Source organism: Lissotriton helveticus, chromosome 4_1, assembly GCF_964261635.1.
Source record: "Lissotriton helveticus chromosome 4_1, aLisHel1.1, whole genome shotgun sequence".
NCBI lineage: Eukaryota > Metazoa > Chordata > Amphibia > Caudata > Salamandridae > Lissotriton > Lissotriton helveticus.
Window position 1 is genome coordinate 211,206,469 of NC_136063.1, and position 17,407 is coordinate 211,223,875.

The 17,407-nt window shown below is 44.5% G+C and overlaps 1 protein-coding gene across 1 annotated transcript in view; it reads left to right on the forward strand.

The window, feature by feature from the left end:
• The first annotated feature begins 2,161 nt into the window (after nt 1-2,161).
• Nucleotides 2,162-17,407, forward strand: part of LOC144827106 (uncharacterized) — a 124,662-nt gene continuing 109,416 nt past the window's right edge. The window contains exon 1 of the mRNA XM_078685545.1: nt 2,162-2,240. Within this exon, the coding sequence (XP_078541671.1) occupies nt 2,205-2,240 (36 nt within the window). The 5' untranslated portion in view covers nt 2,162-2,204. The remainder of the gene's footprint in view (nt 2,241-17,407) is intronic.

The window sequence follows — 17,407 nt, forward strand, 5'->3', positions numbered from 1 at the left end:
AGCCTGAAATGTTATAGAGTCCAAGATCCTGGCTGCTTTCAGTATTGCTTCCTTGACCCGATAGAAGTGGACCCTGGTTAGAACATTTGGAGTAAGATGGTTTAGCTGCTGCCATGAGGAAAAGACCTGATATGTGCAATCTAGGGGGAGATCCTTGTCTGTAGGGTTGGGAAGGATATGGCGGAACAGGGCTCATACATGGCCTTCGAGCTCGGAATTCTGGATGGTAGCTCTCTTGCCCCAGATCTGAATATTATCACGGCTGGAGTAGTTTTCATAGTCTTCCAAGCCATCAGATAGGGGTTGCTGATGATTTTCAAATGCATTGATCCTTTTGGATAGTTCATCCTGCTCCTGATCCCACTGCATCACCGCCTCGTCCATCGTGTCTATACTGGTCTACAATCCCTTCACTGACTGGTCGAGCTTTGTGAGGGCCATGGTGAAGGTGGTGCGAATGGCCGCAATATCCTTCCTGATTTTTTAGAAGAGTGTCTGGATTCCCTCCTTCGTGGCAGGTGAGGTGAGCTTTATTGACGTAGTAGTGTCCTGCTCTGGTGTCACCCCCATGCTCTCCATTGGGCTACCAGTTTCTTCGGGCTTAGCAGTGATCAAGATCTCTTTAATTGTAGAAGTCTTCTGGGAATTGTTGCAGGAGGATGCCATCGAGGGGCCACCGCACTCAGCGACCGGATGGACCCTCCTCTGCCTCGGCAAAATACTCTTTCTAGGGGGCAGTTAGAATTTAGAGGGGGGTGGGGGCGCTCCTCCACGACCCCCACCGAGGACCTCCAGACTGGTGGGGTAATGTCTCTGAACCAATGCACCTCACAGCCCCAGTCTAAATTTGGGCCAGAGGCTGCACCAAATCGCTCAAGCCCAGCTGACAGCAGCAGGTTCACTTGACATCCCAAGGGCCACCATCTTGACTGCACCATGGATCCGCGCATATCTGTTCCCCACCCACCAGGGTGTCTCCTCTTGGCTCTGTGCAGTCTCCTGTCCTGTACCCCCAGCCGTGGTTGCCCTCATTACCTGCAGCACGGCTAGGTAGCAGTAGTAGGAGGCATAGGATTCCCTGGCTCGGGAGCCCAGGCGAGATGCGCCATCGTGGGCCCCTGCCTTGGTCACGCCCTCACCCAGCTGCGACTGTTGTGGGAAACAGTAGATCAGTTCTGTAGTTTACTTCTGTTATTTGCAACAATTTCAGACAAATTCAAATGCCCTTCTTTGGCAATCAAGGCAGGTATTTCCAGATAAATTTAGGGTGATGAAGAAGGGACCGAGCAGTATGGGCAACAGAGAGTTTTTCATATTGAAAGAAAAATAGAAAGCCATCTAATGGTGCATGTCTCTGATTATTGTCTGCACTTAACTATAGCACACATAAGATCACTTGCAGCCAAGGGTAGCAGTCTACATTTTTACTGGACCTACACAGTGAAGCTGTCTAATGAGATATGACATCGGAAACTTTAAATGGAGAGGAAGTTAATTAAGGCAGCCAAATAAAAATAGCATTGTGTTTTTATGAAAAACTCCAGTTGGTCCTAAAGTCATCAATAATGTTATCAATAGTGGCATTGGTGATTGAAGATGCAGTATTATCAGTTATGTCAAAAATCATTCAATTAGCGAAACGACCTGAGATGACTGTATAAGTCTTACGATGTTTATGGAGGAGTGTATACATGGAGCAGCTACTGTAACAGGTGAATAACAAACACACACACGCGCACACACACACGCATGCACCTCCCTATACAAACTGCTAAGAACTAAAATGTAGACAAAGGGAGCGATGCTGACAATCCGAGTTTAAAAGGCAACCCTCCACTGATCCATAAATGACACATTCCGTTTTACTCTTAGACACCTATTCAATTGGGCAATTTGTCTACCACAAACGAACCAATAATCAGAAGGTGATCAGAAGCAGGCAGGCCAGGTAAAACTGGCAGGGGATTTGAGAGGAGAGGTTTTATGGCTTGATTCTAGCTGCGCGCAGCTATTTTGGACCAATTTCCCTAAGTGCCTTCACAAGCAATCACCTTAATCCCCCATTACTTATCCTGGAGTGATGCTGAATGTATAAGCTCTCACTGATCCCAAGCGAATACAAGCAACGCAGCCTTTTCAGACTCAGGCACTGCACCTGAACGACAGGACGGAAACTGAGCCCATCAACAGAGACAGGGAAGGAAATGATCGCGACAAAAGAAGAGCTGTTGGGGCAAAGAGTGAGTGCCAAGTGAATGCTTTTCTTTGTGCCAATGTACCTAGAAGGAATGACACCGTAGCAACGTTACTGATGGCTGCCAGGTTATCTTTTTAGCATTGATGAAAGAATCTGTCTTTTCCTTTTTAGAACTGAAACACTTTCTGTTTTTTATCAGGACACATTCTAATGGTAACTGTGCATCCTGTAAATAACAATACAGTGTGCAATTACCTCACCATTCAAAATTTCAGATCCTAGTGTCCGAGGTACGAGGTACGACCATTCCGCTGTGCGACTCGGAATTTGCGACTGTCAAAATGAAATGTACTAATATGTCTCAGACACATTTAACGATTCCCAATGGGGTCGCAAATGGCCTGCCTCAGGAGGCATTGGGAATGGTCTACAATCACAGGGATGAGAGCCTGCTGGAGACAGAAGACCATAATTTCTGTGATTGCTTTTTAAATAAAGCAACATTTTATTTCAAATGCAGCATGTTTTCCTTACAGAAAAACGGAATGCGTTTTAAAGAGAAAAAAAAACGTTTTCTTTAAATTTTTTAAGGAAGGGAGTGGTCCTTGGCACCACTGCCTGCTCTTGAAAAATACTTTTGCATACATTCACAAAGGGGAAGCGGTACCCTGGGGATCCCTTCCCATTTCCGACTGGCTTACCACCTACTTGAAGTAGGTGGTAACTGCGATTGTTTTGCAACTGCACTAGCGGTCGCAAAACAATCATACGTACCAGTGTGACTCGCTATTGGGAAGGGACGCCCTTGGCTCGCCCTTTCCTACTAGTGACTCACAAGCCCTCTTTTGCGAGTCATTAATACATTACTGAGTCTCAAAATAGAGTTTGTACATGCTACAAACCTTTTTAGTGGTCACAAACGGCCCGATTTTCCATTTGCAACCGCTAAAAACGGTTGCTCATCTGACCCTTAATGCTTAGTGACCCCCCACCAGAGATGCGTAAACTGAAAATGTGCAGTCTTTGCTTATACAATTTGCACTGGTTGGAACATAGAACCACACGCAAACTCCTGTTTGCAGTCGAATAAGGATTTGAACGAGTGTTTCCCCAATGTTAATTGGTGTGATGATTTGATTTACTTTATCTGTGTTTCTATTTTGAAGTGTTTAGGTTTTTCATTTTAACCTATAGATTTACCACAAAAGTCCAATATATGTGACTTAAAGGGGACCTCCCTGGAAGTGGGTGAAGATGGCACCACATTGACAAAGTTTCTTACTTTCACAAAAGCACAATTGATACTGGAATCAGCACAAACATTGTAGAAACAATATATAAAATAGTGACAGGTGATTAATTGGCGATTCAATAAAAGAATGGTTTATCAAGCACAAAGGTACTGTGCAAAAAATGTATTTCCAGCGATGTAACTCTCATTTACAATATAATTCATGGAACTGCGATGAACAGTAATTTGTAAGCATGAGATGTAAAACACAATGAACATTTGAAATACTTGGCCACTGTTCGTGCAGTGTCAAAACATTCAATGTTCATTGCTGCAGCCTTCTCTGGGGGTTATTTCTGTTTGGTTGTTTTAATTACCAGGAACACTTAAGATGCTGTAGATAGAAAGGTGTGATGTAGGTGGAATTGGTGAGTGGGAGACTAGATTACAGAATCTAGGTTGTGATAAGAGTGAGGGGGGCTAACACGATAGAACGGTTCAGAAGCAGAGGCAGAGAAGTTCCTTGAATGCACGAGGCACGCTAGAATGAAGGACCTAATTAGATTTTTTATTCCAGGAAAATCTGTCACCCTTGAACAATGTGCTATACTCATGATGCATTCCCCAGATGTAAAAAGAATAACTTCTTTATTAAAGTACAAATACATTTTTAACTCTTTCAGGTAGTGTAAAACTGTAGAATGTGCCACATTGTCTTTCAAATGCTTGTGCAGGAGCTCCAATGAGGTCCAGACAGCTCTTCTGATGGCAGGATCCCAACTGCACGAGTTCCGTCCTCCAACTTCCTGTTTCCGTGTCCAGCAAATGCGTGCACGGGCAGCGCTGACGTCAGCAAGTCGGGAGCGACACTGGACACTAGACACTGTAGGCCAGGGACACAACTAGACCCGAACCTCAGGGAAGGGGGCTAAGACTCCCAGCCAGGGCTGGCCCTAGCACAGGTCGCACAGGGTGCAACCGTCTTTTCTGATGCACCTTTCCCTTCCTCCTTCTCCAAGAATTCCCTCACTACCACTCACCAACAATGCACCTCATCTCTCTATAGCCCCCTTCTGACAAACATTTCATATTTTTTATAGGGCTACTCGTAGTTTACTCAGACTCAGTTCTGTGATCTGCATGGTACACGTTCTTTGTAGCTTAACCCTCTGCGTTCTGTGGGTGACAGGAGTGCCCATGTGGGTGCACAGTGAGTGATGCAACAGTGTGAGACAAGTGACTGCAGGGTGAGTGAGGTGCCCATATAAATTTGGGTGCAGATGTAAGTGAGGAGCTGGACGAATTATTGTATGGTTAGTGATGGGCTTGTTCGAGTGAGATTGCAGAGTGAGCAGTGAGGGGGACAGGTGAGTGAAGTGTCCCCTGAGTGCAGGGTGAGTAGTGTGCTTATGTGACTGGAGTGTGAGGTACAGGGTGAACAGCGCTAGTGCATAGTGAGTGCAGAGTGAGCAGTGTGCTCATGTGACCACAGGGTAAGTGGTGGGAGAATGGTGTGAGTTCATGGAGAGTGGCATAAGTGCTGTATGGTCATTCTGAGCGCAGAGTGATCGCTGTGAGTGCAGGGTGAGCGCTGTAAGTGCATGGTGGGTAGTGTGCTTGTGTGACTACAGGGTGAGGTACTGGGTGAACAGCGCAAGTGCATTGTGAGTGCAGAGTGATCACTGTGAGGGCAGAGTGAGCAGTGTGCTCATATGACCACAGGGTAAGTGGAGGGAGAACGGTGTGAGTTTATGGCAAGTGGCATAAGTTCAGTGAGGTCATTGTGAGTGCAGGGTGATTGCTGTGAGTGCAGGGTGAGTGTGAAAGCGAAGGGTGAGAATGAGGAGTGGATTGTCTGAATGCAGGGTGCATTCCCAGACACTTGAAGCATGTTATTGAATACTGGCGTAGGGTTTCAGAAATAAGTTAAACTATTGCTAATATGGCATTATTCAGTGACAGGGCCAGACTGGCGTAGCGGGCACCAGGAGTTTCCTCGGTGGGACGGAAGGGCCGAGGTGGTTTCGGACCAGTGGGGGCCGTTATTGGTATAGGGCGCCTGGTTTTGCAGCAGTGCTGCAATATCGGCCCCCTGCACCAAAAGCAGCTGCAGTGTTTTCCACCTGCACCCCCTCCCCCATCCCTCTGCATCCTCCCTCGTGGCCAGTCCGACTCAATTGACAATGCCGGTTTATGATCCCAGTCTGGCCCTGTTCAGGGATCGAGAGTGGAGGAAATAAATATTGTGCTCATTCTGCAACAAACTTCCAGTCTTGTGATTAGGGTTACCAGCTCATTATATTGATGTCCCAGAAATTACAAAAACAGGCAGTTACCTAAAGCCTATTTTCAGCACTTATTTGTGTATACTTTGAACAGCAAATGTAAATAGAAAGCATTTTTAATTGTGTTCTATGGCTGCCTGAATGATTCATGACTGATAATTAAAGGGAACAAAGACAGAAAAGCCACATTGCAAATTAATACATGCAATTTTATTTAAAACCCTATTTAGTGTTAAGATGAGGCCTTTGCAGGCTCTTTAAACAACAAAATACAAATGTATGGAATAGGCGGAGTGGGGCCCAGGGGTACTGGAACAAGAAAAAAATGATGCCTTGGTAACCAGTTTACAAAGGTATGTAAGTATGCAAATAGTCTTTCAAAGACCTGTGGAAAACTCGAGTGCGGAGATAAGAATCCAGACACTGCCCAGCCAGCAGCTCAAGCTGCAGCAGCCTGGGCTGAGACACACGACGGGGGTGGGGGGTGGAAGATGGGAGGGGGGGTGGTTTAAGGTGCTCAAACCCTTTCAGCCTTGTAGGCATTGCGAGCCTGCTTTAGGCAGCGCAGCAAACAAAATGTTATCAGGTATTGCAACAGGCCTGGCAATTTCAGCCACAACTCTAGGGTTCAAGAACTGTGCAAGGATTTTACTGTGCCACATGCATACATGTGTTTTTACCAGTGACGGTTCCCCATCAACCAGACAGCCACATCTACAACTGTCTGCTTCAGAGGGGTGTGGTGCCCTTTGCTGCCTGCTCCGGTGTCACCATAGTAAGGCTGTCTTGTAGCCCTCCTGGGACGTTTTCCATGGAGGTGCACACTGCACCTCAATGCGTTAAATACGACCTCATTGGTAGGTCAGGCAGCCTCCAAAGCGTCTTGAACCAACCCTGCAAGCACAACAGACGCCCTCCCAAAGGTGTCATAGACTCACAAAGCAAAAGAGTAGGGCTCCCGCATGTATTGCCAACATTATAAACTTCTCTGACTTGTATAACACTGGAACCCGTGTGTGTAACCGACCACAACACTAAGCTCCAGTGAGTAGTCTGGTCCTGGAGCAGCAGAGCAGAGAGGTAAAAGGCTGTTCTAATCTCGCATGTAACCACAACACTCAAAGGTCCGAGAGTAGTGTAACGCCGGAGCAGCTCTGCACGCAGGGGAGTCTGGTATAAGCAGTCCGGCCGGCTCCCAGTAGTCACGGGGGGGCTTACAATGAAAAGAAAATGTACCTGTCAGATCCATGCCGCACCGCGCCGCCGCCTCTGCTCCTGGGCTCGGGTCCGCTCCTGCCTTCTGAACAGGAAGTTCAGGAACAGGCATGCTGCTGCTCCCTCCCCTACTGTAAGCCAATCACAATGTTGCAATGGCAGGGTTGCGATTGGCGCTGAGTCCCGGGCAGCGCCCAGCCGGGCACCGGTAGGGACGCCATTTTTGCAGCCTACATAGAGAAAATGCAGTGTGTGCATGACTGCTTTGGTCGGCCCCAGGGCCGGCCAAGCAGTCAGGGCACTCAGAGTGGTGCAAGCCACTCCTCCCCGAGCCCCCAACCAGGCATACGTTCCTGCCTGCCCCCAACCAGGCATACCCAGTGCAGTCTCCTTTCTTGCAGCGCGAGAAGCAGGAAATAAAATGGTATTTAAAATACCATTGCATTTTCTGCTTCTCGCACTGCGAGAATGCCGCTGCCCGCGTCCCCAGCAGGGGGACATCAGCAGGGCAGCCCCATTAGTGCCTATTAGTCTGAGAACCTCGTGGAGGGTTGTAGTGTAGTTCCTATATTCCCAATAGGCCCTGCGCATTGGAATAATATATTCAGCAGTGTAGACGTAGGACTGAGGTTATCTAGGTCTCTATGGACTATATTAGACTTAAGGTTTGCCAGCTAGCTCAGAGGTCACTAGAAACGTTCTCGAATAAACGAGGAGGAGTTTAACCTCCCTGGATAGACAAGAAGGGATTAGCTTCTGACAACCATAAAACATGACAACTTTGCTCTCCCTGAATAAGAGTGTATCTCTAGAGTCGTGTGAAAACAAAAGACAGCTATTTCACTCACTCAAGATGTGCGTACTTAGTTTCACCATAATGCAGAGAAAAGAGAGACGGGCGTTTTCAATAAAAGGTGTTATTTATTGAGCAGTCTTCTTCCTCATACAAGAGAAATGAATTGCCACGATTGTAATGCTCATGGTAAAGTAAAGTGCGTACAGTAAAAGGAGAAGTATAAAATAATACTGTAAAAGCATTGATATGGTTTCTAAGCCATATGATACTTTAAAATAGATAAAATATATACATACATATATACATTGACTAATCGTACTCAACTGGTGCTTCTAAATACGCCTACCCCGGTGTACCTGACCTAAGCCTAATACGTGGGAAGGAGTAAGTAAGTAGCAGTTTAAGTTAAGTTTGTTTTGCCAAGAATCTGACTCAAGAATTCTCTGTAAGGGTTTAGTCAGTTCCGTACCTGGAGAAAGCAGGAGGTCTGGTATCTCTCTCTCAGGACTCGATATCCCAGCAACACGCAAGGGTAGGCTGGAAACGCCGGAGCTGGATTTCTCGGCAGGAGAAAAGACAGCGTCTTTCTCAGCGCGTCAAGGAGGAGGGGCAGCGTCTGTGGGCTCTCGCATCAGCTGGGCTTTCGGAAGTAGATAGCTGCTCTGCTCCAGAATTACCACCGTGTGTTTGCTTAAGGCAACGTTGGTATATTTATACCTGAAAGGTGCCTGGGTTTGACGTAAGGTTGGACATAAGACGTCAATAAAGATGTCACTAAGAACTGGCCGTTCTTACAGTGCTTTACTGGAGTTCTAGGACGAAATCAAAACAAAGGCAAGGGGGATTTCCCAGGTTGCTGGAGGCTTGGTTTTGTTTAGAGAACTCGGTGTGCTTACTAGGGGGCAAGAAGTAGCCTTGCTTAATGTGACAGCATGTGCTACGACTGAATTATGGATATGATTATTATGCCGTTGTATGGACATTATTGATTATAACCGGACAAGGGCATAAAATAGGAATATCGATTCAGGTTTCCTAGATAACACACTACACCCACTCCACGAATTAATGTCCATCATTACTAAAATTTAAGCAATAGTAAACATAAAAGGTGCACTTGTATACCAACCCACCCCAAAATACATTTTTGCATTCGAAATGGTGTATGCGAAATACATGAAAATGATTATAGGTACTGTACGCGTTTCAAGCAGTGTAATCATTCTTAAAAAAAGTATGCATATATATATCAGCATGAATGATTTGCGAAATTTACACATGAAATGGCTCTTAATACAGAAAAAAGGTGCGAGACCATTCCATCACATATAAATACAGTTGCTGTAAATGTGCTAGACGTGATATATTGTCTTTAGAGGTCCTAAAATAGAAGCTCTGTTCTCTAAGAATAGTTCTACTTCAAGCAGAGTACATGTGCCAAAAAAAAAAGGTAAATATTTTGGAATCGGGAAAAAAAATAATTTCGCTTTCAGAGGAGAGATGAAAAAAAAATAGTTCCAAATATGTTCAGTAGCTTTGTTTATCAAAGCCGAAGGCCGAATTCAGAGTTCAGGGAACGCTGTGTACTAGTTTGCTTTAAAGTTATTCTTTTTGTTCGGGGGAAAACATCATTTCAGACAGACTTTCAAAAAAGTGGTTTACCGCTTCAGGTGAAAGTTCGACCAAGTTGGAAAATGCCGCAACTGTGTAGTCGTGAGCATGATTGCTATCATCGATGACAGTATCAGCAGTGCTCCCAGAAGGTCGTACCTGGGTGATGTTGCTCTCATCTCGTACTTCACTAACCTTTAATCGCAGTGGTGAAGTCTCAACGAATGCCGTCATCAGGATGGGTAACCGCTGGGGACAACACGATGCATGAGCCGTTACAGGACTTAGCAAAGTATCTGTATCCAATGGTACTTTTGATTGTAGTGTAAGACAGACGTCCAACACGCATTCTTCTCCGCATAGCATACATCGAAGCACAGGTAAGATACAATTCTACCAGATGGGTCTGAATGAAAGAAACCAGGTCATATTCAGATCTCTTAGCAGGGCTAATCCAAGGACTTTAGTTATGCGGTCCCGATAGCGTATAGCTAGGATCGTTTCTTCCATTGTTGCTGCAGTCTTGTCTGCGTTTTGGCTTGCCATAACGAAGCAGGAGAATCAAAAATAAAATGCCTGCTACGAGTCCCAACAGTAGTGGTAGGCCACCAAAGACAGAATGGACAAAATTAGGAAAAATGCCCAGAACTGTTGTGAAGGGTGTTAACAGTCCCGAAAAAATTGTCTTAAATACATGTGGGATACCTCCAGTATCGGACATATTTAGGATTTGGCTTAACATTTCTGCGAAATGTAGGGGGCAATTTGCTGATAAAAGGCTATGTATCTCTGCCGTTGTCCTTGCGACTTGCAGATCATACGTTTCTTTTAATGACGTCAAGGGCACAGTTGTCTGCAAAAGGACAGACTTTATTCTGCTTAAAGTATCAATTCAAATAGAAGAGATATTCAAAAATGGCCAAATGTTTTCCTCCCTGTCTGGAGTGCTGTTTGGAAACAATACTTGCATACAGCAAGTGACAATGGAACTAACGCTAACTAGATAAGCTTTTCCTGGCACCATGCCACAACATCTGTGGTCCACTATTAGAATATAGCTCCCGTTAGAAAGCCGTCTAAAGAATGGCTCTATTCGAGTTGCAGGTGTGCCATGCTGGTGACATGAAAGGTTATTTGAAGTCTTCTCACAGGCCCCATGCAGGTTAATACCTTGACACAGAAGTATACCACTTAGTGATCTTTTACAATTATTACCACTGAGAAATACATTCTGTTCCTTTTCACTATAACATGTGTGTGTGTAAGGTAATTTCCATGATGACTTAATGTACCCTTTATCCAACCTTTCATACTGGCCTGCTGGTATATATTCTTGACAGAATTTAAATTTGAAAGTTGTTATCGGAATAGTTATTATTCTGTGTATTATCCATTCAATGACAGGTCGTTCTGACATTGTCAATGGTAATCTCTCTAGTTTTTCAATGCTCAGAATTGTATATTCTGCTCCTTTCTGAGCCAAGCTGATTTGTGTATCAGTAAGGTTAAAGATAGAGAATAATGACGTTGTGTTGATTAAACGCCAAGGCACGTAGCCTGAACGTAGATTTTGTAACGTCCAGCCAAGCTGTACAATAGAACGTAATTGGGACTGACCATGTTGTAACATTAGCAAGTCCTGCTCTATTATATCTATAGCAGATGATACAATACTGTCCAGTGAATATATTCTGGAAGACAGAGTCATTAACCCATTGTCCACAACAGAAAGTGATTTTTCCAAATTAATACGGTCAATTTCCCGTATTGTTTCTGCTGTTTCAACTTGCATTATTTTCCAAGCTTCGTTGTAAGCTGCATATATACCGGCCGCTATGAAACGTTTTTGACGTTGTTTGCGTGGTCCCATTATGAAATCACGCAAGTCAGCACCGTCTTTAAGTAAAGTCAAGTGTTGCTTAATTTCTGCCAGTGTGGATGTGTGTAGCCATTCGAGGCAGAGTTTTCCTACACTGTTTGTTGTAACTATCCCTGGATGTTGTCTCTGAGAGTATCTAGGGTCTGGCCTGGTCAATTTGAACCCCTGTATTTTGTTCAGGAATCTATCTTGACAGTTATTTGTGTCTGTGGGCCAGATCAACCATTTTTTCCAATCAGGATGTGTTCTGTTTTGGTTAAAAATATGGGATACGTCTATCTCACCATCTGTAGTGTAGTCAGGTGTTGGCTTTGGAATAGACGGTTTGTTCAAGTCTTTAATTTTGGCTACGCCAAGACAGGTTGTCTATTGAATGGTATCATTCAAGAATATAATTTGTTCTGGGATCATGCAGGCTCTAAATAAAGATTCTATACCTTGGACCTGGCAGTCTTTGGTACCCCAGATGGTTTTTGTTTCAATATTGTTTTTCCAAAAATCAAAACCAAATGTAGTATTGTTTTCATAAAATGCTTCTGAATAGATTAATTTAGTGTTTGTCAGCATTGTTTTCATTCCTGTCTTATTTAACATTTTGAAATAAAAGGCTTCTGCTTCACTTGTGTTAAATCCTGAGAAGTATGGGAAATTCTCATAAAATGTTTTTGAACTGCCTGTTGGTGGGGTTGCACAATGTTCCCATTGATTATAATTTAAAAAATTTCTAGGTTGAGCAGATTTATGCAAATAGTGATGCGCAAAGTGGTTGTAGCAGTACAATTCGTCATAATTAGATGAACCCTGCAAGTAATCATGTTCTGAAATTTTGCTGACATTACTAAATCTGACATCATATCATTAATACTTTCAAAGTCCCAATCATCAGAGAATGTGCTCGGTTTTACAAAGTCACTCAATGAAATCTTAAACTGGTGTGGATACTTCAGGAGCTCGACCGGGCCATAAATATTGTAATCTGTTTTGTCCCAAGCTACCCCACCGGGTATTGGATTGGCTGTAACATTCACAGATGATAGTTCTCTTTTCTCGATGTGCGATGACTTGTGTGGTTTTAGGACCAAGTTGATGATCTGACCTGCTGTGTCCATTGTACTGTATTTTCCCTCAATGAATTTTCCCAAACAAAGAACCATGATGAGCCAAAGCAGGAGGAAAAGTACACCTAACACAATCCAAAATTCAATCCATGGAGAAATAAGATAGGTTTCTTTGAGTTGATGAAAGAGTTCTGTTACTTTGTTTTTAAAAGATTCAGTTGTTGGCTGTTCTTCAGGCTCGCTTGGATCCTCAGAAAAGTCATCGAAATTGATGAAGTAGCCAGATGCAGTTCTGTCAATTGTTGGAATTGCTTCCGGATTTTTATTTGCTTTTGCAATTTTCTTTGTTTCATTAGCATAGTCTGTGGCTACATCGTTGTAGACAGGCGTTTCTCGATGAACTGTTGCAATTTGGGTTTCAAGAGGCACAAGTTCCATGGCATTATTGCATATTCCTTTTTTAATCACTGCAGGTTTATCAAATGTGATTAGTCTCTCAGTTTGAACCTCTTGGATTGTAGCAAGATTTGGTCTTCTGCTATTTCTTGGGAGTCCACTGGGCCTACTACTTATTATCGGCCACATGATTGTGGTTTTACCAGGTCGATGGATACAACTCGGTTCTCCTTTTTACCAGCAAGGGGCGGTAGTACAACTGATCTTGTTCCGTTGACAGCTAAGACAGGTACTGCTTTTCTGTAAGAAGGCCCAAATTCCTTCTTCACCGCGATCTTCTCTCTGACCAGATCCCCAATCTTTGGAATCCAGACAGGCCTTGCTGGGACAGGTGGTTTCTCTTCAGTGGCTGTTGGCTGGTGTTTTAGCTTTACGTTGCTCAGGCCTTTTCTTGTTTCATTTAAGTCCTGTAAAATAGCCAAACGATCTTTGATATCAAAGCATTTTTCTTCTACCACTTAAGTCTGACTATCGAGGTCCTGAATATGCATTCTAGTCCCGAACAATAGTACATACGGACTGAAACCTTTTAGAGAATTTCTTGGCAGATTGTTAAGACTGCGTTGGACACTTGTTAAATGTTGGACCCACCCAGTACCCGTACCTAATACCCTCGCCGTTATAGATTGCTTTATGTCTCGGTTTTTTCTTTCCACAATCCCGTTTCCCTCAGGATGGAAGGGACAAGAATACCGCAATGCAATGCCCATGCTGGTCATGGCCTCCTTATAAGCTCGTGAGCTAAAAGCAGGACCATGATCAGAATGTAGCATGCCAATAGCGTATATGCCGATATAGACTCGCAAATCTTTTATAACAGTTCTGGCGTCAGCCGAGTGCTGGTGTCTACATTTTAAGTGAATCTAGTCTTAAATAATATACATAGGGATGCATGTTTCCTGTTTAATCATGCGAATAGATCGCCTTATGCTTTCTATTAGGTGTTCTGGCACTATTTCGGCCGGTTCGCCACTGCGATCTCTGTTGCAGTTTTCGCAATTTTTTGCAAATTTGTGATTATCCACGCTCATTCCCAGCCACCAGTATTCTGATTGTAATTCTGTCAGTGATTCCTTGATCTTTCGGTGCCCTAGACCTTCACCCATGTGTGCGTCTGCTATTAGCAAGACTCTCCTGTTCGTGTTTGGAATTACTCTATCCCCCACTCCAGGGATTCGAGCAAAAGGAACGGAGTTTGCATCAATTATGTATGTATAATTGAGTCGATAGTTCACGGGTAATGCTGCACAGTCGCCTTTTGAGGACGTTTTTACCGCCAGCACGGTTTCCCCGTCTATGTATTTTTCTGAACGCTTTTTTGTGGCTACGGAAGCCGGCTTAGTTGCTTCCGCTGTGGCTGTCTCAGCCAATGAATTCCCTGCAGCGTGAACGCCATCACGCTGATGACTCAGTGTATGTATCACGTGAGTCTTTTGTAGTTCTTTCTTTATAAGAACTACTTGTTCCCAAAGCGATTTTTGCTTTATTGTGGCACCTGTGTCATCTTTGTAACCGTTTTGAACCCATTTCTGCAAGTCATTATTGTATGATTTGACGCATGAATGCGAATCGCACACTATTAGTGTCGGGAATTCGCGATCGCCAATGTCGAGCGCCATTTTTAAAGCTATTAATTCAGTTTGTTGACCTGAATTGTCTTTTACAGATTGTGACATTGTTACCAGTGGCATCAATTTACCTCCGCGCCACCGGCATTTGACAACCTCGCACGTAGCGTTATAAGCTTGTTGTCCCCAAACCGAGGGTTCTGCATAACTGTTTGTGTATATTATGCAGGCGTAAAGTTGTATGGGCAAAATGTTGTTAGGCAGAGGATATTCTTTTTCATATGTTAGATATTTCAATTTTTTCATTTCCGGGTCAAAATAGTATTTCACTTTTTCTGTAGCAAGAGAATTTTCCCATTGTATCCATTTTGGATCTAATGCCACGGTAGTTAAATTACATGGGCTTGTTAATGCCTCGAAGGCTGATTCTGCTGTTAAAACAGTAATTCGTCTGCCTTGGGCCTGGGCTTTTTCTTTTGCTACAGCTGTTTGAACCGCATTTACAACATTTTTCGCAAGACTGAATGTTTTTTCAGCCTGTGAGTACAAGTGTGATTTGTATGCTATTGGTACCTTTTCTCCCTCATTAGAGGTCAAGTACGTGAATCCGCATCTTCCTGGGATGACTCGGATTACAAGGTTGCGTGTATTATCGCGAGTTTGCAATTTGTTTTTGCTAACATGTCTGTTTGCAAAGATCTCAAAATTTCTGTGTGTTTTTGAGTCCAATTGATTGGTTTAAAATCAGGTTTTATTAATTCATAGAGAGGTTTAACCCTCTCTGCATAATTTAGAATGTAAGTTCTTCCGAAATTCAGGAAACCTAGTATTGATTGTAAGTTCCTCAGCGGTTTTTTTTTTGGTTTTTTTAAAAATATTTATTAATATGAAGGCAGAAGGTGCATGTACAATATGGTAGTCCAGAAACAATAACAATTTCCATGTAAATATGTTACTTTAGGGCAGCTTATTCAGTGTAGAGTCCCATGCATGCGAATGGTATCCCAACCACGACTTGGTTGGTAGCTATCAGTTGTCTTGGTACAAGTGATGAAACTCAGCATACTGTCTCACATTATATAAGGTGTAGCCCCCGTCCCTTCATAACACAAACCGTAATATGTGAAGAGTACAATTCAAAAACAAAGAAGAGTAAACTTAACCCGTGTCATCATTGTCCAGTTTGCCACATACGTCCATAGTTAACCAACATCACCCTCTATGGCTACTTTTTTGGTCCATGATAAAGCCATAACGGTGCATCATTGTGTCGTAAACAGGCACCCACCACCCCACCGCCCATCCCCTCACTCATCCTCCTCTTCGGATTCTAGGTCTTCTTCTTCTGGCAAGGGTTCACAGAGTCCCCCCCTGTAAACATTCCAATGGGTCCAGACCTTGTTCCATTTACGGGGGCAAGCCCTGAGCACATACACCGCTCTTTCCACCACCATCAGCAGGTCCATATTTCTAGTCCATCTAGCTGCAGTAGGCAGGTCCGGAGCCCCCCATTTTTGCGCAATGTCTCGCTTAGCCACTGTTATTGCTAGTGTGGCCCATATCAATCCGTACCTATCCAGGTCAGTGGGGTCCCAGATATTCAATAGGCACTTACGGGGTTCAGGTAGGATGGAGATCTTGAGGGTCTGTGAGACAGTGCGCATAACCTGCTTCCAGAATTCCTGAATCAGTGGGCAATCCCACAGTGTGTGGAATAGCGTTCCCTCCTCCCCGCAACCCCTCAGGCAGAAGGGATGTGTTGCCCTTTGTATCCTGTGAAGTAGTGTTCTAGTGTAGTAAGTGCGGTGCAGAATTTTGAGTTGCACTAATCTGAATTTTGCCGAAATACCTACTTCCTTTGGGGAGGCAAGTGCTGCATTCCATTCTGATTCATCTAACTCGCCTATCTCCTCCACCCACCTCTCTTTAAGTTTAAGTGTAGGGTCATCCAGATTATTTACCAGTTTTTTATACGTGAGGGAGGTCGCACTTTGCTGCATAAAGTCTGTTAATAATCTGTCCTCTAGTGGCGAGGATTCTGGCAGTACGGTGTCAGCCGGGATCGCTTGGAGCAGTGCATGACGTATCTGTACATATCTGAACGTCTCGGTGGGGCCTAGACCGTATTGCTGTTGTAGGTGGGAAAGCGCCACCACCGTGCCTTTGTCCCACAGGTCCCCTACCGTGGAGATCCCTATGTAGTCCCACTGCGCGAACCCTTTGCATGACCTAAGGTTACCTAGGGCTTTCACATCCCACAGTGGTGTCATTTTGGTGATTTTCCCTTTCCATCCCATACGTGTCTGCGCTATGTGCCACAGGGCCGCTGTGTGGTGTGTTGGGCCCACCAGTTTTTTAACTTGCGACTTGTTATACAAAACTGAGAGCATGCAATCCGTCTCCAGTTGAGACCAGTCCGCCCTGTAAGCCGGGTCCGTTCGTGGGGTGTGGATCCAGTGGTTAATAATTTTGAGTTGGGCCGCCCAGTAGTATAACTGTACATTTGGTAGCGCAATCCCCCCCTCGTACCAACTTTTCACCAGTTTATCATGTGCGATATGCGCCTGGCCATTGCTCCAGAGCAGACTGGTGACTAGGGCCGTTATGTGTTTGAAATAGTGTGGCGGAACCATATACGGGGTATTTTCAAGTACATAAAGGAATCTAGGGAGCGCCATCATTTTATATAGGGCCGCTCGCCCAAGGAGGGTCAAGGGTAAGGTCGCCCAGTGTTTGACGTCCGCACGCAGGCGATCTAGTGGTGGCTTTAAATTTTTTTCAAAATAATCTGTGGCGTCGCCCGTGATTACGACACCTAAGTATTTAAAGGAGGTTGTCGTCAGTGTCAGAGGGCAATCCTCCTGCAACAACGGTTCTGGGCCTTTGAGCACGTATACCACCGACTTGGACCAGTTCAGGGTGTAACCTGACGCCTTCCCGTGTGAGTTACAGAGACGCAATAAGGCAGGGATCCCGGCGTCAGGGTCAACCATATAGACGAGCATATCGTCTGCGTACAGGGAGATCTTATCTTCCCAACCCCCCTCCCATTTGATACCCCGAAACAGCGGTGTCTCTCTAAGCAGGATCGCTAGTGGCTCCAGTACTAGG